Source organism: Diadema setosum, chromosome 1 (assembly GCF_964275005.1).
Source record: "Diadema setosum chromosome 1, eeDiaSeto1, whole genome shotgun sequence".
NCBI classification, from domain to species: domain Eukaryota; kingdom Metazoa; phylum Echinodermata; class Echinoidea; order Diadematoida; family Diadematidae; genus Diadema; species Diadema setosum.
This window is the reverse complement of record NC_092685.1, coordinates 40,972,244-40,999,673: the sequence shown is the minus strand read 5'-3', so window position 1 is coordinate 40,999,673 and position 27,430 is coordinate 40,972,244. Positions and strand designations below refer to the sequence as shown.

Here is a 27,430-nt window from a genome sequence, read left to right as displayed (position 1 = left end):
ATAATCACGCGACCTTCTGCAGACATCAATGTAGCCGGCACCTGGGCACACATACCAGCTTGCAACATTTTGCACATTGTCATGAAATCACACATGCTCTCGCGCGGCGATAAATCATATTCACCGGCAGGGGTGTGTAAGCATGCAGTCTAAATTCACATCTGGGGTCTTTTTTGGGGGTGGGTAGAAATTCCGGTGGGCGAAATTAACGAGCACTAACTCCTGCTGCATTCCAGCAGAGTGTGTGTTAAAGTGTTACTTTCAAAGTTTTTTTTTTTTTTTTATATATGCAACACTGTATGACAAATTAACACTGATGTAATCACTGAAATGAGCAGTCGGAAGTTGGGGATGAATCTACACTTCAACATCATTAACATACCAAATTGATATCATACAACTTATCTCACCTATCATGACGTATTCTACACTGCCCTTATAATCTCAGCTTCACTGGCACTAACAGTACTTTAAACACACATCAGCAAAAAAAACAGAATTCAGTGTTTTGTAGCAATTGCACAATTGGAACATTCATAACCCTCCCCCCCCCCCCCCCCACCACCACCACCTCACAGACATACAAATATAGCTGGTTTCTTTTCAAACATGTGTTAATCATCAAAACAACACTAGGACCTTAAAGATGACTCACATAGTGACATCACATTACATGATTCTCTGCCATAGTGAAAAAATCATTTCCATAAACAATTTCAGTCATCATTCCACAAAGAGAGACAGGAACCCTCTTTGCTTTTCATTGAAGTCGCAGAAAATTATCAAGTCAGGAATGCGACTCCATCATCTGTTCGTTAAAAGCTCGTCAACATTGTCCAACATGAACTTTTCTTATGATTGTACGTGCATACATGCAAACCCACACACTCACTTTTAGAAAAACATGTACACACACACTCGCACAGATAGACAGACAGACAGACAGACAGACAGACAGACAGACAGACAGACAGACACACACACACACACACACACACAGAATCAGTGCCTGACAATGATATTTTGCAAATCTCTCGTCTCGAAGTAATTAGACAGCTGACTTGCCATAGAGAAGAGAGAAATATCACTGTACCAAATGGGTCATCAATCCTTACACTCGTTTTCATTCCCCCCAAAAAAGAGAAAATGGAAAAGAAAAGAAAACCCCACATCTTTTGGGGGATGTACAAGAGGGCCAACTTGATTTGGCCCAGACAGTCGCCTTTTAAAGTTTGTGTGGGAGGGTGAACATGACTGGGGAAATCATGTGTTAATCATAAGTGGAGTCTCTTACTCTCACAAATGGAAAAGCCGGCCATTGAAACTGACAGCTTTAGTTTTGTTGCTTAATAAGGTGGGCGGGATGGAACGATCCCTTCCCCCCCCCCTGCCTAATTGGACACACTTCTTCCATGCCAGTGATTCCGAAGGCTTATCGCACCACGACGGTACTGTACTTGCAGCAGAATTCATATTCAAGGTATTCATTCAACACACACAAAGATGGATCAAGTTATTACCCATGATAACTCAATCGCTTTTCATGGAAGAGTTTATATCATCCTGAAATTTGACAGACTCCTGCTGATGCTGACGGTCCAAAATTAGCTTTCCAGGAAAAATGAACTTTATAGGTTTTTGTGTTGCTTTAATCATTTGCAGGGCACACATTTTCTTGAACCTGTCAAATACATGGAAAATATAGCCTTAATACTCAACTTGCATCAACCTCCACATTTTCTCTTTATTTGTGAGAGGAGAAAATAACACACAAACTGAACAGAAACAAAACAATGTTGCAAATGTGTGTGCATGTAGTCACATACTGTAAAAGTGGACATTTCAGCGCGACTAATTTTTCGCGCTCGGCCGGATAAGAAGAGTTTCGCATGTTTTTAATTCCGTGGTATCAAGACAACTACAGGAACATACGGCAAGCAGAAATATTCACAGGCTGTTATTTTCACGCTAGTTTCTGAATGCGCGAAATGCGCGAAAATTTCAACACTGCGAAAATTTCCACTTTTACAGTACTACAAAGATCTGCAACCAGCTGAAAGCCATGCATGTAAGAATTACATACAGCAAAACCAGAAACATTTGCAGCATGAAACTTGTGTAAACTGGAGCCGACAGCCTTTTTGGTGACATAAAACTTTTGCGAATTGCTACTGGCATTCGTTGCATTCTGTACAAAAGAACTTTTGTGAATCTAGGTCCCTCACAATATTCACACAGTTTCATGCACATGATTTTTTTTTTTGGTTCTACAGTAGATGTATTTTGTAGACAAAAAATTTGCATGACTTTAAACTTTGCCCTGATTGACTTTCTTTTTTTTTTCAATAATGTAACTTAAGACAAAGGTATACAATTTCCTTTTGGTTTTGTAAACTCCACTGCATTCTAGGGGCACTGAAAAGCAGAGGGACATCAGATTTGACCATGCTGATCTCACTCAAACACACATACAAAGAAATGGCACATCACTCAAACATACATACATACATACATACACACACACACACACAGCAGATACACACACATTAAGCACATACACACACACACACACATAAATGTGCATTTACTGACGAGAAGGAACATGCACACTAGTGCAATAGAAAGGGTAAAGTGTGCAGTAGATACATTTGTAGGGGTACTGAGTAATGTAAATGTAACACTTCTCAGTTATTTTTTTCTCCCTTTAGTTTCTGTATTTGAAATGTACTAGTATCCTGATACCCAGAACAGCAAATAACATTGCACACATACATTATTTTGCATACATACACATTGTATAAAAACACACACATACACACACATATACATACAGATGCAGTAAACATCACAAATACATGTCATAATGCTGGACCCTATTCACATTCATGAAATTGATTAGAGCGCTTGGAAGCGAGATACCACCATGATAGCATTGGAGCGCCCTCTCGACCACACCTCAGGTCGGTGGTCTGGCGATTCACTTGTGTAACTGGTCCTTTTTTTTTGTTTTGTTTTGTTTTGTTTGTTTGTTTGTTTTTTGATGTGCAATTGGATGTGCAATTGACCATATGTTGATGACATCTTCTTGCAATGCACTTTGAAGAAGATTTGAAACTGAAACCAGATCACTGTGAGGTCAAATGCCATGGCTTGGAAGGTTTTAATTTCATGAATGTGAACAGGGTCATAGCCGGAGCATACGTACATTCGCATTCGAGATCTGGATTGGAAGTTGTAGCAGATATGGAGAGACACAAGTGATTAAAAGTCATAATAATGACAATAACTTTGCAAATACTTAATAAACATGTCTTCTCCGTTGATGTACACTGTACACGTACATACCTTGAAATGCATACTTTTTCGAAGTTGTCAATATATACAATGTAATTATCAGGGGTGGATCCAGGAATTCTGTACAATCTTAACAAAATTAAGGGGGTGTGCACATGCCCATTTTTTTTTCTTATTTCTTTTGTTTAAACAAAAAAATAAAGGGGGAGGGGGCGTGGCAAATGCACCCCCCGTCTGGATCCGCCACTGATTATGCAGCTCTGCAAATGAAAACATGACTCTAGTTGCTCCTTGAGTTGCTCCTCTTTAATCATTCCTAACTGTATTTGTTGCCAAATTATTTCAGAAATCATCTTTTTTTTTCATGAAAATTTTATAATAACAGTGAAGAAGTATGAATAGCAAATAGTTTCTTTATAAGTATAAAAATGTGTGTTAGCCTTTGGTGGAAATGAATCAGAAAATGCAGCTGAAACATGAACTGGAAGCTCATCAAGTACTAGGGCAATGGACAACTCTAAGTTGGTAATATTGCAAGTGGTGACTTTCTAATGGAATATTTCTTGAAGGCTAGCAATATTACATAAGCAATGGTGCACATCCTCTTCACTGAAAAGCATGTGCAGCTAGCTCTACTGGCTGGCTGTTGTGTGTGTGCTGTAAAAGTCAAAATCCACTCTGTGTATCACTTTACTAATGTTCTACTCAATATACCAGATTACAAACACATTCAATCATGCACTTTTATATGACAAATACTGCGAAAGGGGAAGAATCTCCATACATTTATATGTACATGTACATAAGTCAAAATGGCCTAAAAGCATAATCAAGATTGGTCTGCAAGTACCGATAAGTTACATTACAAGCTGTTTTACCTCCAGACCAGTGGTCTTACCTTTTGCATTCCATGGCTATACATACTGGAGGTAAAGTTTGTGCATAGTAACCACAGCACACACAAATACAATTATACATAATTATGCACACTTTACTTATGAAGGGAAATAATTTGACATTGCCAGATTAGCATGTCTCCGATACACCATGTAAAATTCTCATCTACCACACCTTGGCAAGAGCAGACCGCCTACTAGCTGGGCACAGATGCATGCAGGCATGCCATCAGATGGACACAAAGACAGACAGACTGACATAAGGACAGATGGATAGACACACAGACAGACAGACAGACAGTCAGACACAGACAGGCATATATTCAAAGACACTTACTTGTGCAAGCACATACACACAAACTATAAACAGAAGCTTACTTGTATGGGTCTTCAAACATGGACCTATCCTCTACACAGGCTTTCTATTGTTTTGCCCCCCCCCCCCCTTTTATTCTCTATATGATTTCAAATGTAACAGCCCAATATTTTTCAAGAAAACATGGTCCTTATGCACGTGCATTCAAAATTTGTACAAATGCACCACATCTTGTGGCTCTGGCTCATTTTCAGTAACCAAAAATGTCTATGATTGGTGTACATTTCAATTCAACCTGTGTGAATGTCTGTCACAGTCCACGTTTGAACACATTTACAAACACCACTGGAACACCACAGCTGATTTGCATGTTATTGCAACATTCCACTGTTTCATGCACAAAATGAATTTCAGTATCCTCTCATTAGAGAGAAAAGGCAAGAGAAAAAAAAAATATGGCTGCATGCAGTCCACAGAGTTCTTGCAAAGAGCTTTAAAAGTATTAAATTAGTTGTGTACCAAGTGTGCAAAGTTGGTTGTGCTTGTGCTTGTGCTTGTGCTTTTATCTTTTTTTAAAGTACTCTCAATAGGTGAAAGGAAAAGTCACTGGCAAGAAGGCACTTACATAGTGAAATAGAATCTTCACCCAATAGTCACTTAGATATTTCTCTTGCTTAGACATCTCTATTCATATCTTGCTTTGTACAGTGGTGAGTGGTGTATGGTGTACTGCCCACACAAGACTCTTATTTTGCAGAGCATCTTATGATAACTGTGATACAAAATCATTTTAGTGTCCATATCAGCAAACTGGGCAACAGCCAATCAGCAACAAATATTTCAGTCCTGTTCCTACAGTAACAGCAACCATTGTTAGTTGTAAATGAGCAGACAAAGTTTGCTGCTGTTAGTGCCTGCATATGATTGATTGATTGTTTTAAGGCAAGAGGAGTGTGTATGGGGTTAGTGAGATGGAATGAAATGAATAAATATGTTGGGATGAGTAGATACCTATTTGTCCTCCGGACGAGTCGCGATACACCACGGCGGAATTGGGTCTCCCGGCGCCCGGGTAGCGTCCATCTCCTGAAAAGTCAAAGTCAGGGCGGGGTTGTACATGCATTACCAGATGGTTTGGGGGGGGGGGGGGGAGGAGGGGGGAAAGAGTGTATGAGGGGGAAGGGGGTGGGCGGATAGTTACCCTTGGTTCTGACATATATGACAAAGTTTGTGAACTCAACGTGAACACTGGATAAATGCAATGTAATAATTCAGTGTGATCAAAGGAGAAGTCAAGACGGGTCTTGGGCAACCCCATAAATCATCTCTGCACATTGAAAAAGGTGCAGATTGCTGGGCATACCTCAATGTGTCGTTAGCTGTTCTGTATTTAGATTTGGGATCTCATAGTGAAGGCCTCTGGAGCAATTTCATGAGGGAGACAAATTCCTCCCACGCAATCATTTATTTGCCTCTAAAACAGGTCTCATACTTTATGGCCCTCACGGCATTATGCGTCTCCTCTAGTGTTGAAATGCGGAACATTCATGACGCGGTCGTCTTCGCCAGTATTTTCTTGTATCTTCCTATAAAGTCTTGGGCATGCTACTTTCAAGTGGCAATCTCATTCCCTCTGACCCTATCCCCTTTTCCATCTCACACGCCTCCCAATTTGAAGTTGTGAGAGTACAACAACAGCATTAAAGAACTGACGTTTTTATATGATGCATACCATATATGGGAATGAAATGTTTGGCAAATAATAGAAGTGAGACTTTGGAGATCCATTCTTTGTTATCTTAACCTGCTAAGGATGAGCTGATTTTGTTAAAACATGCATTTCCCATACACGTGTAGATACCTGCCCTAGTATACACAGAACTGGTCTTCATCGGGTCAAAGCAGTTTAAAATGTAAACATGAGCAAAGCAGCTTGTGCAGCTCTTTATAAGATTAACACATGTCACCTTATAAGCATGTGGTTGATTGGAATAAAGAAAAGTACTATCAAATTACAAATGGTCAACAATTTGAGTAAAATTGGACATTTATGCTATAAAGGTTATGTCCATTTCAGCATCAGCTCCCTATCTATCTGGGTGTCTGGCGGTCACCTCAAAATAGCCATCTTGGCCACATCAGTTTGATACCGTACCTTAATTCTTATTTCCATGAAATACCAAAGAAGTGAAACAAACATTCACTAGAACTTTTGAGACGAATTTTACTAGTTTGGCTTGGGAGACACCCTTTATAAATCTGGAGCAGAATAAAGGACAAATGTCGGCACAATGACATGGCCACTGCTGGTTGTTTTTTTTTTTTTTCCTCCTTTTTTAATGGTCCTCCAAGAACACCACTCATGATACAAGTAGTCGTAACTTTTCATTGGTTATTTGCAGGGATTTTCCTTGGATTTCATCCATATTTGCTTCTGACTCATTACTGCCATGTGAATCAACATTTTCCCTGTCCCTGTGTCCGTCTCTATCACCTACTCCAATTCAAATAGTTTGTCGGAGTTACATGGAAGAGGCCTTGGCTATGCAGACAGAGTACATATTTAACACCTTCCAGCATGTTACTGACTGTATATACGATCATGTTTTGGTTCTTTGTTTTTTTCATTTGAGGTATGCATGTGTACATTCCATTGTGGAAAGTTTGGTATATATGACAGATTTATGTTTGGTGTTTCGCAGTTTCTCTCTGAAGTTTTGATTTACGATTTTGACATGCACACGCCGAAAAGATGCACGCCAAGGTCTGACGTGATGAGTAGACAACAAACTCTCAAGCAAATTAAAATGATGGGAGGAAGAAGAGAAAATAGTCTGCCACATGCAATAATAACGCAAGACGTGCAAGCATGCGTGCAAAGCGTGGACGAAGACATTTCAATTTGGAGTAGCATGCTTTCCAGAGCACTGCTGTGAGCTCATGCTATATATAGGCCTCTGACGCAGCCAGGCATGTAGATGAGACAGACTTTGACCAAAAATGGTTTCTTTACCGACTGCGTTCACACATCTGCTTTCACCCACTGACATTGCATTTCAGTGTGAACACAACATTTCTGGTGGACAAGCTTACATTAACCACACACAATGTGACTTCATTCAATTTGCCTTTTTTCCCCTCTATCATATTCTTTTTCTCTCACATTTTCTTTTTCTAATTATAAACATCTAGAATATATACAAACTTCCTTAAAAAAAATTAAATTAATTCTGGGACCAGAACAAACCTATGGCTTGTTGGACACCCTGACATAACAACAAATAAAGTGTTCTGTGTGAAAAACAACTGATTTTGGCCAAAGACAAAAAAAAAAAAAAAAAAAAACAAAAACAAAAAAAAAACCCCACAACCAACAAATATCCAAAAATAAGAAATTCCTAAGGGTATTACAGAGGAATCAGTGCCTGTCTATTGGTGTTGTTCAGATTAAAACATCCAAAGATTTAAATTTTTGAACCTTTTGCAAGCACTATAAACTATGTTACCTCAATTGGAGCAGTTATGCTCTTACCAGTGTTCATTTGTTTGCATGGAGGCCCTTTTTGGAGTATGAATATTGTGATATTAGCATATATATATATATATATATATATATACTATTTTTTTAGACACCCCCTCACACTCACTCCTGTGAGAGACCTGATTTGGCAAGTAATTCTTATTACGCGAGGGCCAGGATTTACTTGAGGCTGCAGCACTCATATGGATGAGTGTTTACGAATTACGATAAAAAATGTCCTAGCAAAGGTTTTGGGGTATTTAAGCCAAAAACAGGAAGCGGAAGTTTGATGTACATTTCCATTCCTCTCTTTAGAATAAGAAAAGATATAACCAAATTTATGTCTGAGCACTAGTCTAATGCCTATTGCTGTCTTAGGCTGATGTGAACTTGGGAAGGGTTTTGACTAATGGCCTGAACCCTGTGACAAAGAGTTCAAGACCTCGGGTGATGGGGGATGAAATGAATACCTGGATCGAAGACGTGGCCCGCTTTGGCAGAGAAGGGCCGCTGGCGGCCAAACTTGGCACTGTAGACCTGCACGGCCCCGTCGGCGGACGACACGTAGCGCGCCTCGCTGGCATTGGTCGTGGAGTGGGGGCGTTTGTGGAGTGATGTGGTTGATGAGGATGACGTCATGGGGTGGTATCCATCGCCGACGGCAACGGCATTGCTGGCACCTGTGAGATGTTGGTAGTAGGGAGGGTTGTTGCAGTGATGAGGATGGGGGGGGGGGGGAGGAGGTTGAGGGATATGAAAAAAAAAGGAAGAGTGTGTCATGAAGTGATATTGCTATTTTTATTCATCTGCAGATGCTATGCATGGCTGGGTTCAATATCATCACTAGTCTCCTCGTTGGGGGTCAAGGAGGAAGAGGAGGAGGGGAGGAGGAGGATGAGGAGGAGGAGGAAAGGGATGAGCGATGAACCGTTTCACTTGGACCCTCTCCTCATCAGGGATGGCTGCCCACAAGGAAACGTCTGACGATTTTCGTGAATGAACATGAGCACCCCGGACAGGTGCGTGACACCAAATTGTTTGTGGGCAGTCACACGACATCTGACTCATCAGCCATTAGTGGAAGATGCTACGACAGTGAAGTCTTATGAGGGAGGATTATGTGACAGTTTGCACGTCCCACAGAAGTGTACTTTCAAGTATTCGAAGGACACTGTTGATTATGAAGACATTTTAATACTGCCGACTGTCAACACTGAATTAACAGCCCTCATCATTATATTAGACAAACATCATATTGGGAAAACAGGCACACACAAATGTAGGAGTTCGCAAATACAGAAAAAAAATAGATATAATAGCATCATAGATGTTATTAAAAAATACCAAAATACCAATTAATACAAGAAGGGTTACCTGGTACATGAAAAAAAAAAAAGAGAGAAGTAATGCACCATCTCACACAGCCTATTGCCACAAAATTAATGGAGACACTCAACGTCATGGAGTCTGTATCGGACATCCTTAGAACAAATCTCAGCATTTCAAAACACGAACACAATAAGGAACTTCAAGGCATTGCATTTTTACACAAGGCTACTTACTTCTTATATCATATATTAAAAAAAAAAAGGCATAAAGAATGGCACAAATGAGCAGTCATTGCTTTACAATGAGAAATACCAGGAAAAAAGAATCAGCGCCCATAATAAAAGAATCATAAACAAGGCAGGCCACTGAAACTAGCCAAGTGTTTAAAAAAAAGTAACTCGACACATTCACTTTTATAGTATCACAGGATATACATCGCTTTGTACATGTTGTGCAATGTCACTGATATTACCAGTCCCACTTTAAAACAATTCATTGAGATACAAATGCCTACTGCAACATTTTTTCAAATTACCAATAACAATATTGACAGAAAATCCCCTCCATCCCCCTACCCCCCCCCCCCAAAAAAAAAGGAAAAGCTAAAAAGCCACAGCTCTGTCCTTTTTCACATCAAAACGAGTGCTAACTACCATTTCCCCCATCTTGTTCAGTTCTCCAGTTACTTAGAAATAATGATTTATAAAACATATAAGGCACAGAGTATCCCCTGTTATCACATGTGGGGAGGGACTGGAAAGAAGCAGCAGGGCATGATGGATACTGCAATGACCTACTCTAAGACACCATACTGGAGGGGATTCATTTCAGTTTCCTGCACTTAGCCCCTCCAGACTTCAAGAGTTTTTAGGACAGAGTGGATTTTGTTCACATCATCAACAACAACAGCAGCAGCAGCAACAACAACAACAAATGCATACACTGGACGTCCCCCTTCTCCCCTGTCCATCCCCAATGTAAGGCTAGTGTGGAAATGACATACCAACGTGGTACCTCTAATGCTTATATTAAAATTGAAGTAAAAAAAAAAGAAAAAAAGCATCTAACACCTACATTTCCATTTTTGACAGAGTCTACAAAAATAAGAGAAAGTTTATTCATGAAATGATTAGGTTATTTGGACATGATATGTAATTTGTCAAGTATGTCAGGGAAGCAAAACAAAATTCATGACATTTGTCAGTAACTGCATGATATGACACACTACTGCATGCAAATATTATTGAATGTTGTATGCAAGCCTAAGGGTTAAAGGTCACAGATACATGGAAGCGCTGAAGTGGATCCATCAAGAAAATTTGTTTCCCCTCAAGGTATAAAGCAATGAAAATATGTGTAATATCATTTCCATGTTGAACAATGTTTCAAAAATAATTTCTTGATGACTGTGAACATCCATAATAATAAAAAACAAAATATTACACTTCATCGCTAATAGATCTACTGTCACTCAATATGTTGCCTCGCATTCCCCAAGTCTGTGGTCATACCCTATATGCGTATCTTTTTGTGTCAGTTCCACTATTATGACTTGACCTGGTTGCTGTGTTGAAAATTCCAAACGACCGGTAGTACGTGGGACTGGACATTTACTGCACCATCAGCCATTTACCATAAATATTTGATAGTTTCTCTTAAAAACACAAGTCTATCATCGTAAATGATATTGGGGCTATAACAGAAATTTGGATGAACACTGGACAACTGAAATTTGATTGTAGCATGCCAAAAAGTAAGGGGAGAGGAGCGGGGGAAGGGACAAGAATACATCCCCTAGGATGTGCTGGCGGCCACTAGCCATATCATGTGGTCGTAAAAGAAATCTTAGCCCTTGCCCCCACGACTGGCCTTTAACCGTTCCCCCTGGAGGCCCGGCTTTGGAATGGCTAGACTCACACCCAGCCATAAATCCATTCTGACATTTAACAAATGTCCCTAGGAGGCAGATGTTAAGAGCCCTTAACACATTTGGAATGTTGTTTACCCCTTTTTGTCACAAGGCTAGGAGTCTCCTCACTCCTCCCCGCCACTCCCTGGCAGAATTTTTCATCTCCCCCGTTCCTGGTTTGTTTGAGTTTGGTTCTTGTTTGGATCTCTTTCTATCATTTTCTTTTTTTCCTCCCTTGCCTTCCAGTCAGATTTCCTCACAGGATATCACACCTACGTTTTAAAGAGGCTCACACGACAGAACACTGAAATTTGTCTTCCTGTATTTTTTGTATACAACCATAAAACCAAGCAGGACTCTTAAAAGTCATCTTTACCTGCTACATGTCCTTTTAACTATTCTCATGATGGGATATTACACAAGTTAATACCTCTTCAGTAGGACTGATCTCATCCAAGTTGTGATTACAATTTCATCTACACAGTGTACCTATCAATATATCTCCATTAATCTTACATCTAGTCTAATAATTAGTTAATCAATTAAACTCTTCACTTCATATCTATCTATGCAGATGCTCTAAAGGCCTACCTATTTTCTGTCCATTTTTTTTTAAAAATCTTGTCATCTTTATTCATTACAATGAATAGATCATCAACAAAGAAATGCCATATATGGAAAGATTTATAGAATTGTACTGATATCTACTAGCCATAGTCCCAAGCATTACCAATTTTGTGGTGGCTACTGAAAGTATCAAAGACAAGAAATATTCTGGAGTTTAATTTTCTCCAGACTAGGACATCACACCTATAATGTTGTGATCACTTTTACACCTACATGTAAGTAGCAGTTGAATCCACTAAGAAAAAATGACCAAGAGTCTCTGGAAACCTAATGATCAAATACATTGTAAGAGCTGCAATGGCATTACTAAGGATTTAGTTTTACTGGGTTTTTACTTCATAAGGCAGACACAAATCTACATAGCACTTCACTGGATATGTTGTGAATGTCTGAATCAGAGTTACTATTTTTGCATGTTTTTAAATTCACAAATTATAGCACCTGATGTGCAAAATTCATGAAAATAAAAACCTCGCGAAATATTTGGCGTACACAGTAAATCATATTTTGCCAGTAAAATGGCAACTAAACCCCTTTCCCCCTTATAATCATAATTGCAAAGCCACTGTTGCACAAGAAAAATTTAATGCCATGGATTGCAAGGTTTTCTTATTGTTTGTTGTTTTTCTTATTGTTGAAATTTAGTAAAACTCTGTGTGTAGGCCAATAAGACTTACAAGACCACGACATCATCGTTTAATCTAATTTGCAATTATGGCTGCTACTAACATCTCTGGAACTTTAACATTTCAAAACTCTCTCCTCTTGTTTGGTCTGATCCTGATTTAAACCTTCTCCACTGTTCAATTTCATCAAAGCCACTTTGGACATGGGTGGAACTGCACTTGTGCTGATGTTGCGATCTCCAAACATAGCAACATGAACATCATCACAACTGTAAATTGTCAGGGTGGATATTACACTTGACAGCCAAACAGGCAAAAACAAACAGTGCTGGTGACATGAAACAGATGTGAAAAAAAAAGAAAAAAAAATCCTAGAAAACTTGACATCATAAAGTCAATTTCATGCCTCTACATGCACTGCTTCACTGAGTAGTGCATTTTTATACTGTGCACAAGTCTTGTCGTCAAAACTGCAGTTTGCCCCCAAACTGATTACTTACTACGTATCCTTTCAACATTTGTCAAGTCCCCACTGGATATTGCATCAAGTTCACATGAATTCACATGAACTGATTTTCAAATTCATGCAAATGCAGTAAGAGTTCAAAATGTGACCACAACCTTTGATCCTGTTGAAATCAGAGCCCTGATGTAGCATCCACACATCTAGCTTGATGAAGTCACAGCAACATTTAATCTTCATATATTGCATGCCTGTGTTGACTCTTCCATAACCTTGACATCTATTACATCATATAGGCCTAGATATTAGATTATCAGCTTCATCAATTTTGTTTCTTACAATTTACAAAGCTGCTGAGCGATTCAACTGCCTGGGTGCGACATAAGAGTCATCAAGGAATACTGGAGTTTGATGGAACATCATTACCACACACAGATTTAAAATACCTTTTACTAAAGCAAGAGGGAGAGAGAGTAAAAGTAAGAATCAAAATTCAGGAGGAGTGCTCTTCCTTGTGAAATATTTCACTTCCACACAGACTTACAAGTTCAAAACTTTGTTTATCATATTGCAAAGACTTTTTCTTTCTCTATTTTTTTTTCCCAGGGAGAATGATGGGGGACAGGTGTCACCACAGTACTGTATGATGACAATATATTTTCCATAAACCACTCATCCCTGGTTCAGATGAGAATGGTGGGAGACACTCCTCAACCTCTCTTCTCCTTACCCCCCCCCCCACCCCCCTCCAAACAATATCTCAGCTCAGTGTCACCTCCATCATGTGCTGTGACAGCATGCAGTTGTCAGGTGCAATGTTCACTGAAGCCCATCTGCAAATCACAGGCAAATATACAAATCAGAGTGACATCAACATGCTTGTAACATCTCCAAACATTATTACAAAATGATCCCCACATGCCAGTTTCCCCCTCCCCCTAAAAAAAAAATAAAAATAAAAAAAAAAAAAAAATAAAATAATAATAATAATAATAATAATAATAATAATAATAATAATAATAATAATAATAATAATAATAATAATAATAATAATTGTGATAATAATCACAAGGATCTATGATTCTCTAACGACCTGATGGGGCCTGTTTCATAAAACTTGTCATCAGTGACAACTGCCACATTTCTATGACAAATTTGCTCTCAGCCAATCAGCTACAAGGATTTCAGTAGCTTGTCACATCTATGACAACTTGTCACTGATGACAAGTTTTTATGAAACAGGCCCCAGGTAAACATTTCTAGTTTTCATCTGATTTACAGAAGTCCATGCTAAGAGACAAGAAGTCCTGGATTGTATCAGTATGACAATCTGCAGAGCATGCAGTCCCTATTCACACTCTAAGAATATGGGTTAACCAAAACATAATCACACTTTTTCCCCCGAATGAGGTAGATTACATCCTCTGACGTGTTTCTAACAAATTGCTACCAAATACTTGAGTGATTTGTTAAAGATCAGCTAATGACAACAAACAATGCTTTTGGGTCAGAGAGGAAATGCAAAGTGCACATAAATTCTGCACCATTTTTTTAGGATCACAAAATTAAGAGCATACTGCTAATTAAGCATTTTACCAGGGCCCAGTTTCATAAAACTTGTCATCAGTGACAAGCTGTCATAGGTGTGACAAGCTACTGAAATCCTTGCATCTGATTGGCTGAGAGCAAATTTGTCATACAAATGTGGCAGTTATCACTGCTAACAAGTTCTATGAAACGGGCCCCAGATTTCTTAGGAATAATGAGTGCTCTTATTTCAACTGTGTGAACAGGGCTGATGGCAAGACAAAAGCCCAGCCTCACTTTTACCAGATGACTGCAAGCTAAACCTACAGCAAGACAACAAAAGCATGCAGTTTGATAGAATCGGCATGTATACAGTACACACATTAGTTGGCCTCCAGACAGTGATTTGACAGTCCCTGTAGATTCTACCAAGGGGGCAATACACTTTCACCTCCCTGGAGATGTAGATCATGCGAGCGTGCTCAGACTGTGAAGAAATTGACCCCACCCCCTCCTCTCCAATCCCCTCTCCATTTCAACCTCATCAAAATAAAGGAAGCCCAGAACTGACATTACGAAAACCATGTTAATCATTCATTTTTGCATCCAACAGTGGTTGATACAAGGTACATGTGTAGGTGTGCACTGGCAGAAAGAAAAAGACAAAAACAAAACAGAACAGATGGTTCTTCAAATAAATCACTCTCACCCAAAATACTGAACAAGAAAGAAAGAAAGAAGATTCAGGGTGATAAGAGAAAAAGGCATGAACATGACCAAATTGTCATTTATACCTGGGGAACCACTGGAAGTGTAAACTGACAACAGCACAAAGCAAAACAAACTTCCTGGGGGGTGCAAATGGCTTCAAAAGTAAACCACGGGTGTCAAAATGTTTACAAACCAGCTGAAGTGGTAACAACAACAGCGCAAGGACAGTTCCTTGTATGTGTGATCGTGACTTTTCTAAGAAGACCACGCTGGAGAGAGTGCATTGGATAATGCAGCCTAACAATGGTAAGGTACCAATGTTGCAAGCCCTTAAATCAACCTTGAACATACAGATATTGAAGGAAATGTGCATGCTAGCAAAATTTGCGTACTAGCAGTTCTGGATCTAAATTAACAGAACATAAGAAATAATCAGATCACCAAACCATTGGTCATTTAACTTTTAGATCTACAACTGCCTTTTCAAGCCACAGAAAATAAGACATAAATAAGCTAAACAAATCATCTTTCATTCTTCTTTGTAATAAAAGATTACTCCTTTCAAGCTCCCGTCACATGGAAACGGATCATCATATGTACTTTGCATCCACCTTGGCTAAACCATTAACCCGCTGAAGACAGTCTGATTTTGCTACAACACACATTTCCCACAGACGCTTGCCCGAGTATACTCAACCTCGTCCTCAACAGGTTAAGTATGTTCTATCTCCAGAAAATTCTTTCACATAGCACACAACAACATGGAAGAACTGATCATCATATAGCACTTTGTATTTCACAAAGACAATCAGGACAAAACACTTGGCATAACAGGGCAAAATGAGATTCTGCCTTGACAATATTATATTACAATGGGGGAGAAATGCTTCGCAATAGCGAATAGCGCCAACCTGCTTGAAAATTTGCCAAAATTCAGTGCTGGGTACTTGTAGTTATGGCCTCTGACTGCGAAGGGGTCACTGACCATCTGACCCAGTCTTACTAACGAGTCATGTTTTTAATGGTCAACCGTCTACCTAGACTGCTTGTGTGTATAAACTCCACAGTTTTTCTTTCCAATTAGGGGTCCTTCATGTCTACACCACACATCATCCTGGAGCCATCTTCAGCCACTCCAAGTCAAGCTCCACTCATTTCCTGGAAAACTGACCAATCATTCTGACATTTGTCATGACTAATCTTTGATAACTTCTGGGTCGAGTTCCACCCTATCTCCTGGAACCGACCAAATAGACCTAATCACTTAGAGTAAAGCACTGTCGTAGAGTTGACAAGTTTCTGGACTCTTGAAAAAGAGAATCTGGATTCAAAATTTCTGCACGGTGCATTTATCATTGCACAAGATGTTCCTACCCATGACAGCCTCCTTAACCAAGGTGCCAAAATGGATATCTGCCCATAATGAGTTAATACTAGCAGGCTCTGCAGGTAGACCACTTCAAACACTACAGAGCTTCACCTAGGTAAATAAAAAAATCTTATAATTATCATCATCATCATCATTACTATTATCTTACTCTTGGATTAAACTGGAGTAAGACGCAATGATCCCTGGAGCGTCCATGCCCTCAGAGTATTGTAAACCTAGTGCCCGGAAGCAGGTCCTCCAGTACCACACCTTTGTGTGTTTTAGCCAAAAATTGTACAAAACTAACTAACAGTATAAAAAAAAAAGAATTCTCCCTTGATAATCTGCTACAGAGGAGAGATAAATGCATTTGAAGCCATAAACAAAAGATAACATCATACTACCATGTCTACTGCTTTATTCTCTTATCTGTGTGTGGTCACTCTATCTCTGATCTCATGCTCCATTCATGATCCTCAGTCTGGACCATTGGCTCTGTGATGGTGTGTCTCAACCACAAACTCCTCAAAAACATCCATCTCTTCAACTTGCCATCATTTCCATTCATTTACCCTCCTGTGGCATCAAACTTCTAGTAGTAGGCAAATGTGTGTGTGTGTGTGTGTGTTGGGGGGGGGGGGATCTTAGCATAGACAAATTTGCAATGCAGCCTCTGATTCATCGTGGTCATTACCTAATGACCTTTGACTGGTGCATACACAGGTCATCCAGACAAATTTCTTGATGTCTTCACAGTTGAAAACAGCACCAGTTCAACTCACAACAGTGATTCCCTGAGTGACTGCCAGTCAGAGCCAAAGGAACAACTTTGGGATAATTCCTGGAAACTGTTCTCTCCGCGGGTTCTACTCTAAGTCAAGTTTATCAGATTAAACATAGAAGGGCTACTTGTTACTCCACAGTCAGTGGGTTGAGCTTTGATACACAGTTTGTCCGCTCTCTGCCCACGCACACAGCAACACTGCAGTGAATTCACTCAATGGTTGGCAAATTTGTGCACGTAAGAAAACAAAGAAATACACTGAAGTACAGTGGGTACTGACAGTATCCAAAGATGGGTCTCTACTTGACTCCATTACACACTGTAAACTTGACAAAAACCACAATATTCCAGTATATATGAATACATCACCTGAGATATATAAAAATCTTAGTTTAACATATCTTTCCTGGAGTCCTTTGCATGATGTGTAAAAAAATAAAACAATTCTTTATAACATACAGTGTAGGAAACATTTAGTCTACAAAACTGTTAAGAGAGGCTTACAAAGGAATGCAGTTCCACTCAGATTAATACACAATTCATTACTGGCACTCTCAAAAACATCACAGCATTATTTCTCAATGAATATAACATCTATAAATAGATAGATCACAATTCATTACACACTGAAACATAACATACAAAGTGTTTGAGAGTCATATAAGAGAACAGGTGAATGAATGATTGTCTCCATTAATCATGTTTTACAGAATGGAGCTTTGAGCAAAATAAACAAGTCTGTTCACACACATAAATCTCAATCAGAGAAAACACAGTGATTTCCAAGGACAGCAAGATAGCATTAAGCACAAGTATGCGCAATGTTGTATACATATAGATGAAATGGATTTTCATGAAATCATATTTTCTCATGATATGTATGACACTACTTATGAATGTGAATGAGTGGTGTTTAGACACAGGTATGTGGTGAATGCAATATGATCTCTGAGGACAATCTAAATGAATATACAAATTACTCCAAGGAAAATCAGCTAACTGGTAAGTGAAAGTTTTTGCAAAATTTACTGAACACTCCATCAAAACTATGACAAGAATGTGAGATCACGCCCTAATTCAGCACCCCTAAGGGCAAATCAAAATGGCTCATGCATTCATTTGACTAATGTTAATACTGATAATTTGCCATTTGCAGACCTCCCAATCTGACTGAAAAATAAGGATGATTTGGCTCAAAAGTAGGAAAGAAAGAGCAGTTCCCATAGGAGTTTGTGGTAAAATTATCAAGAAAAATAGGAAACTCCCATTGAAACGGGAGCTGGGAGTGGTCAAAATTCAGATTCTTTTCTCCAAATTCAGAATAGTTAGGAGGGCTGCATTTGTTTTATTCTGAGGAATACAGAAGGTAGCATATTTTATGTCATGAAGTGCTTTCTTGTTAAAGCATTTTTTGATAGGGCTACAAATGGAATCATTTGTTAAATAGGCAGCTCTGATCCCCTAAAACGCCTTTGTCAAAATTATATTACAATAAAAAAGCAATTTTGATAAATATAGTAAAAGTCACTGCTTGTAAAGCTGCATGGATTGCAAATGAATATCCGCATTTGTAAATTTATGCATATTTCAAGACATTTTTGATCTGGCAACATCTATGCTTAATGGTAGAAGCAGTGTGTACAATGAAAACAGAACAGAATGAAAGAGCCTTGAGCCAGGAATGAAATCCAGAATACTCACACGACCCTATGCTACAGTAATGATATACAATGTTTGTAAAACTACCTGAGATGTAAAAACTGTGATTTTAAACTTGCTACACTGTCTCCTTTGACAGTAATATAAAGACTTGTGTTTCCTACATGAAAATAAGCTTATCTTGAAGAATGTACAGGAGAAAAGATGCTGTAAAGTAGTTTCATGGTGTGCGAGGCAATGAGGCCAAGAGATGAAATACAGTAGATGGGCAGAAGTCAGCTGACGGAATCCATGATGGAGTACAGTAAATATAATGAAGTAGATGACTGTTGGGTGATGGCATACAGTATACTGCATACGCCATATATTTCATGGGAGATTTTTTACTTTTTTTTTAATTTTTGCATTTTGCGAGTCGGGTGCTATTCTGGAATCTAATATCAAACAAAAAATTCACTGTGATCCCATCATGAATGCGTACATGTATTGGTACGCAGTACACAGTACATGAACAACGTGTGTGATAATACAGTTTAGTTGGCCTAAGTCTTGGTGCGCCTGCTGTATGAAAAGATGCACTTCGTTGAAATGAGTAAATGATACTGATTTCTTAGTCCATTGCTCACTCCAAGATCATGAATGTAACCACTCACAAATTACTTGTTGGGAAGTCCTGATTCCAAAAGAAATTAGACTCCCTAAATATATGGTGTAAACAGTTACAGAATGAGAGACAGAATCAAAGAGACAATGACTTCAATACTCTTAGCACTCTCACAAATCCTGCACCACATGATATTATCTCGAATCCATTAATGTCCCACTAACACCTCCTTCCATCAAACACTGCAGAGTAGGAAATGTGACAAGAAATGAAATGAGTTAATGGCGCAAAAATAGCGTTAAAAGCACAAACTGCAGTGACTATCTCCAAAGAGAGTTGTCACCACCGCCACCACTCTCTGCCACGGTAGAGGAACACACATCAATGAGACAAAATCTAGGATGGAGTGTTAGAAAAGTGTGGGGTGAGATGGATTTTGGTTTTTGCTTTAAAACCATCGATCAGCTACACTTGTACCTGAGGCGGCATAGATGTGCTGAAGTGCCCTGATGGAGTGGAGGCCATTGTTAGGGGGAGCGAAGCCGTGAGCTGTCAGAGAAACAGGCATTTTACGAGTAAAAGAGGGAGAGAGTTAGTAAGATGTCAGAAATGGGCTTGGGGTAGGAGCATGCATGACACAGAAAACCTTCCAACATTTAAAACATTTCCCAGCAATGGAGACTTCGTGCTTTCTCGTATAACAGAGGAATGGTACAATACTAGGTTTCTACAGTTAATTGGGAAGTTGTTTAGATCTACAGGAACAGAGCATTAAACTACACGCACAGTGAGTTGCTACAGAAATATATAACACTCTATGATACTGAGTTCCACCTGATGAAATAACATAGCACACGTAATTGTAATTCCAACAAATTTCGAGCAATTTTTGACATCATCATAGCTTCCACAATCACAATCAAAACAAATATCCCACAGTTTGCTCACAACATTTGGTTTCTTATTAATAGAATACTTATGAATTTGAATTGCCACATTGGCTTTCAACAAATAAAATTTGCATCACAATGCTTTGGTAAAGATGAACAAGTAGTGTCACCCAGGCAATGTGTTCACAGAAATAAAAGGAAAAGAATTTTGCAACAGAGATAACAATATAAGAACATAAGTCTTAAAACTGCTAAAACATGAAAAACATATATGAATTTCACACAAATATTGTTGTTGTTGCCATAGTTGTTGTTGTGGCAAATCTACAATCAGCACCATAAAAGCACAATACAAATACTTAGTGTTGAGATATTTCCATGCCAGGCATAATGATTCCTGTCTATATTTGACATGTTGGGATACTAAGTACATCATTGATATGTAGGGGAAAAAAAAGGCATGCAAAAGTACACACATTTCTTTTCATCCACTCTTGATCGACTTGTATTTTCCAACACTAACTAACAACAGGTGCACTACACTGTTACGAGAGACATGCAACACAAAACCAAACCACTTACTTGTATCTGCCGCCATGTCTCCACCTCCCCTGCCTGCGTGCAGGTTCTCAACTGAGCTTGCACGCCGGTGCAGTAACGCCCCACCACCCGGCGACGATGACGTCTTGTGTTGGTGTTGGTGGTGGTAATGATGGTGTTGATAGTGTGGCTGCGACTGCTGGGCGTGGTGCGGCTGCTGCTGCGGCTGTGGCTTCTGGTGTTGCTGGTGGCTGTCGGTGCCGTCGTTGACGGAGGTCGGCTGGGCCATCATCTCGGAGATGGACTTGGGCTGTGGGGTGCTGGTCCCCAGAAAGATGCTGGCTGACTTGTTCTGCTTGGTGTATGTCGTCAGTAGCTCCTCCAGCTCATTCTCACTATAGAGAGTTTTGTCAAAATAAATGAAAAGAGACGGGATTGTGAGTGAGAACTGAAAGAAATATGATTTACTGATATTCTGGCCCTCTTCATCATTCAGCAGACAATTGTGACTGAAGAAGTCATATTATCTTATGTGCTGTTGAAAGCACAAATATTTTTTCCATGTTCAAAGTGGCATGGAAAGCTTGTGATTAATGTGAATGCACAAGGTAAACAATCACAGAGGAACATTAAAGGGAACATAAACCCAAAGAGCAGTGTGGATTGAGTAAAAGCATTAACATTAGTAGAACACAACAGTGAAAGTTTGAGGAAAATTGGACGGTCGATGCAAAAGTTATGAATTTTTAAAGTTTTGGTGTTGGAACCGCTGGATGAGGAGACTACTAGAGGTTATGATGTATGAGTGGACAACAATATAAAGAAAATATAAAAGGAATTCCACAAATATTTACTTTTCTAGCGAAATGAAAGAGTACTTGACAAACCGCTTTCAGAAAGTAGGGGGAATAATTACTACCCCTAACATATGTCAGTATCAAGTCGATGGAATGTGCAATTTTCACGAAAAATGAATTTTTATTAAATTCCCTTTATATTTTCTTTATATTGTAGTCCACTCATACGTCATAACCTCTAGTAGTCTCCTTACCCAGCAGTTCCAACACCAAAACTTTAAAAATTAATAACTTTTGCATCGATTGCCCGATTTTTCTCAAACTTTCACTGATGTGTTTTACTAATGTTACTGCTTTCACTCACTCCACATTGCTCTTTGGGTTTACGTTCCCTTTAATGCTATATTCTACAAGCTCTTTGGGAGTGTGAGTCTCATTTTTATAAGTGCAAAATCATTTAAGACTTTATATACATCAGTCCACACACACATAAAAAGAAAGAAATAATCATTTTTTTCTTTACTGGAAAAAAAAAATATACCTGTGAAGCAATATTATGAGAAACATTAACAATGTACACGATGTGAGCTGATTAGGTGCAAAATTAATATCTGTTATATGGGACTGTACACATCATGCTTCCTAATCATAATATTGGAAGTAGGCAAAAGGTGCTGAAGACTGCTAAGCCAAGAATGGTGAGCCAGAGGAGTAAACTGGATGATTGTCCATCAATAAGCTTTGGGATCATTACTGACTCTACCTCTCCTTTTTGTTTGCTCACTCCATTCCTTTACCCCCCCCCCCCCCATAAAATTGGTTGTTACCTGATTGGTTCCCTGCCTTGACACCCAACCTACTCTTGTGTTCATTGTTCTGTGTCCCTAGTCTCTCCAAGACAGTGCATGTTATGCTGTCGTATGTCAGTAGTTCATAAATGTGTTCGCTTACTCTTATGTTTGTCATTTTGCTTCTGTTGAAGATTCTGCCGAGATCGAAATCTAAGGCTCCCTTTGACTCCAACAGCTATTTGTATGAAGTGTGTCACTCAAACTCTACTGAATGAAGTCGTACTTGAAAAGCTGCAAGAAGAGATACCCTGTATAATTGCTACTTCATTTTGAATAATAACGTTACAAAATTATGTCCGTTTTCTGACCCACTAAGCTATCCTGAAGGATACTGGTGATTACTTTTTAGTAATCAAACAAGGTGAAGGTCGGGTTGGTTTGCAACTCACTTTGCCACGCTGACAAATTGGGAGAATCTCTCCTCCTTCACAACCTCCTCATCCTCCTCAAACTGGTGGTGGTTGTGAGGCTTTGCTGCCTTCTTTGTCTTCTTCACCTCCATCTGGTCTGTCTCCTGCAAAGTGCAGATCAAAGAGATGTGAAAAGGATCTTTTTGTGAGAGAAAATGCAAAAGTGGTGATGTCTCTCAACTTTCTTTATCTCAATTGCTCCTCATCTACAGGAGCAAGATGTAGATATATGAGTCTAAAGTACAAATGTGACTGAAAGAATAGAAAAGAAGCTTCCACAAATTTAAAAGAAATGTCTATCTATCTATCTATCTATCTATCTATCTATCTATCTATCTATCTATCTATCTATCTATCTATCTATCTATCTATTTATTAATCTATCTATCTAGTCATCTGGACAAATACATACATACAAAACTGAACATTTATATTTGTATAATGATGTGATTCCAGCATAAATACATGAAGATGAATTGTAAGGTCACCTGGAAAATTAATGTAATTGATCATCTGTCAACATAAACACATCACAAAAAAAGAGAAAGGCTTGCATGAGGGGTCAAAACAATATATATCAATGCTACTAGCTTCATATCTTTGTCTAATAGATTTCCCATTCTCCAAATTATTTGATGAAGTAAGTTATGACTTGCTTATCCAGTTTATCTGGATATCTCACCACGTGGGGTTTTTTTTTCTTCTTTTAATTGACAGTGTACAGGCTGCATGATTTCTCACTTTGCTCTTAAAAGCTCACCTTGCTGTAGATCTGGACAAAGTCCACCAGCTGCTTGGCCAGGATGCGCCGCCTGTCATGGATGGGCAGCTTCCGACTGGGGACGATGACCTTGAACTGCTGCTGGAGGTTGCCTGCTGCCCTCTTGAGGAACCGCAGGACCAGGTCCTGTCAGAGAACACGCAAGGTTTTACAGTGACTCATATTCACCACATAACAGAGCTTGTGGGTCTTTGTAGTATCCGCAGACCATCGAACGAGATAATTCTATCACCATAATCCCATCTATGTCTGGTCTTCCCTCTCACTCTTCACCATTCCCATGCCAGCGAGCATTCCACCATCTAACCGCTAGTTTGCCCAACACACTCACATAAACATCATTGATCACTTTCCAGGTAAACTTACCGCAACACACTTTGCCTCCTCATTCTAATACAATCGAATCAGTAAATGACTGTTTGTACATTTCTATATATATATATATATCAGAATGACTCACGAATAAAGAGTACACTTATCCTCCCAACTCTCACGTGCACTTCTCATTTTCTCGTCTCTCAAAGCTGTGACTCACACCAAGACACCATGGTGTTTCTTTGGCAACTGAATGTATTCAAGTAGTGCACATTAAAGCCTACTTTAACAGTAATTGTGAATTTAGTGTCTGCCTCTTATGAATCATGCAATGTGAAAAGTGAAGTACTTTGAACAGTTCAACAAGGAGAACTTAACATCACTTTACTTGTTTTAGTGCCTTTTTTCTTCTATTCATTCTTATGTACATGTCAACTATTCCTGTTCCCTTAATCTACCGAGCTGATCTAAATTGGTGTAGTTGTTTGTCCGTCCATGTTATCTTTATTTATACTCTACAGAAGCTGTGACGAGTATACCTTGTCTTCGTGCACCCATAATTGACATACAAATCGCCACAAAGATTCGTACATGGTCGAAAGTCTTGATATCGACACGCACAAAACGCAAGAATAAACAGACTTTAATGATCTGCCTTGAAGTCTTAATGCAACTTGAAAGGTCTGTCTATTTTCTTTTAAATTAGTAAATTAGGCTGCAGTGCTTCTTCATCTGGAAATCATTACTCTACAAAGAGAATCGGTGTGACCCAAGTGTAAAAGGTGGGGAAAGGAGATTAAAGAGCCACAAAAAGATTCGGATGACACTCGAATGACACTGGAAGTCCTTTTTATTTTTTCTTCTTCTTCTTTCTGTTCGTTTTTCTGCAAATGAGGGTTACGGCCTTTTGAAAGTCTCACCATCTGTTCGTCGTGCTGATCCACCTCGTCGAGCTTCTCCGGCGGCTTGCTAGTCTCCGTCAACAGCCTCTGTTGGACCCGCAACAGATAGGTGGCAAAGGCGTGCCTGGCCTGCAGCTTGCTGAAATGTGGATTGGTACCAGGAAATCATGGTAAACACATGTGTTCTGATTGAGTGGCCCCTCATGACAAGCAACTTTGAATTAAAAAAAGTCAAAGATCATAACTTTGGGGTTTAATAATTGATTAATAATTTCTCTGAGGTAGATTCATTAAGAGAACTGTCTCTCTTAGCACAGGTCTGTTACACTATGTTTACCTAATTTCAAATTTGTGGAATTCTCCTTTATTTAACTTTGAATTTAAAAGATGGGAGATCATAACTTTGGGGTATGACATTTCATTAATAATTTCTATGAGATGGACTCATTACTAGAACTCTCTCACATGGCACAGGTGTGTTGCATTACAGTTATCCAGTTCTAAGTTTGTGGAATCCCCCTTTATCAAACTTCTCTCGTTACCTTTTAGGAGGACCCCTGAAATGAAAGTGACTTTTCTCTTGTCAAATATTGTTTGACATCTTCTATTAGAATTCAGTAAAACTTATGACATCATTGACACTAATAAATGAATGGAATATGCATTTCTAAGTTCTCCAATCGACAGCAAGACCTAAGTGTCTCTTGGCAGGAAAGGGTAATAACTTGAAAGCATGAATGTACCTTAAATCTCCACCCTTGTCCAAGATGTCTGGTACATTGACCTTTTCTCTGATCTCCTCCTTAGTCGGTCCCTTGGGCTTTTGCACCTCCAGGACCATCCTGGAGCCATGGTGATTAGCCTCAGGCACACCTCCTTCCTTGGCTGATTTGACCCCACCAGATGACCCCTGGCTGGGACCCGAGGGGGGCTTTCCCTGCACCAAGTTGGAGGATGAGGAGTTTGTCTGAGCCGTTGATGTGGCGTCACCACTGCCACTCCGACTTCCTGCAGCACCGCTTTGCGACGGGCGTTGCAACGTTGCAGAATTTGATGTCCTTTGTTGCTGTTGCTGTTGTTGTGGTTGCATTGAACTTGCAGCCACATTTGATTTGTTGGCAGCTGGTTGTGCACTGTTTGCACTCTGTGCTTGAGAGTTCGTAGTCTGACCCTTCTGGGGTAGTGTGTCCAATTTACCCTGGGCAAGAGGTTCTCGGGGCCGACTCTCAGACTTGTTGCCACTGGTGCTGGTGACCGTACTCCTTGGATTTGATGCTGGTAGGGAAGGAGAGCACAATTCAACTCTTCTAGGCATGGGAAATTCTTTCATAATATGCATGGACATAAAAATGTGTGAGTTGGAGGGGATTCCACAGATGAACAGAACTAGTTACAAACGTTGAATCTAAAATGTGCTATCCTTCTATTTTCAAGATGCTCTATATGTCATCTTTAATGTAATTTCACTGTTACTGTGTATCTTCCAGCATTGAAGCTCAAAATGGAGAATTGATACACATCATGAATTGTAATAATCTCCTTATCCAGCGATGGCACTGAAACTCTAGAAATTCATAACTTTAGAACACTGTAAAAGTGGATATTTTCGCATGACTAATTTTTCGCGCTAGGCCAGATAATAAGAGTTTTGCATGTTTTTACTTCCACGGAATCAAGACATCAACTATTGGAACATATAAAAAAAAAAAAAAAAAATATTCGTGTGCTTTTATTTTCGTGCTCGTTTCTCGCTGCGAGAAATGCGCAAAAATTTCAACACTGTGAAAATTTCCACTTTTACAGTTGACTGTCTGATTTTCCTCACACTTGCACTGATGTGTTCTACTGATGTTGCTGCTTTCATGCCATCCACATTTATATTTGGGTTTCGGTTTCCATCAAGTGATCAGACTCTCCATAAAGTGATCAGACTCACCAACAGCGATCCTCTTGGTGGCGGGGAAGCGGTTGCGGACCTTATTGCGCAGGTTGCGCCGGTCCACCGAGTTGTCCTTGGTGGTCAGCTTGCGGGTCAGCTGGGCCAGGTGCTCCTCCAGCTCGCGCTCCTGCAGCTCTTGTATCATGGAGTGGGAGACTTTCCTGTTACCATGGCAACAAGGGGTGAATAAAAGAGGAAACTTTAGTGGTAGTGTGGAGAACTAGCCAAGATTAATACTCAAGTACTTCATCAAGGCGTTTCTACCTGCATTAGATATACACTGTAATATTAAATGACTCTGACCAAGCGAGTCCTGTTAGAGAATATTGCAGCACAAATTATCGTGACATCCTCAAATTGGCACCTTCGAT

The 27,430-nt window shown here is 39.4% G+C and overlaps 1 protein-coding gene across 1 annotated transcript in view; it reads right to left on the bottom strand.

The window, feature by feature from the left end:
• The window catches only part of LOC140236690 (tubulin polyglutamylase TTLL5-like), a 119,510-nt gene that overhangs the window by 61,716 nt on the left and 30,364 nt on the right, over positions 1-27,430 (bottom strand). Inside the window, exons 20-28 of the mRNA XM_072316648.1 lie at positions 27,057-27,220; positions 25,864-26,395; positions 25,139-25,259; positions 23,883-24,029; positions 23,102-23,226; positions 21,107-21,459; positions 20,112-20,183; positions 8,497-8,706; positions 5,518-5,592 (exon numbers count right to left, since the gene is read on the bottom strand). Of these exons, the coding sequence (XP_072172749.1) occupies positions 5,518-5,592; positions 8,497-8,706; positions 20,112-20,183; positions 21,107-21,459; positions 23,102-23,226; positions 23,883-24,029; positions 25,139-25,259; positions 25,864-26,395; positions 27,057-27,220 (1,799 nt within the window). The remainder of the gene's footprint in view (positions 1-5,517; positions 5,593-8,496; positions 8,707-20,111; positions 20,184-21,106; positions 21,460-23,101; positions 23,227-23,882; positions 24,030-25,138; positions 25,260-25,863; positions 26,396-27,056; positions 27,221-27,430) is intronic.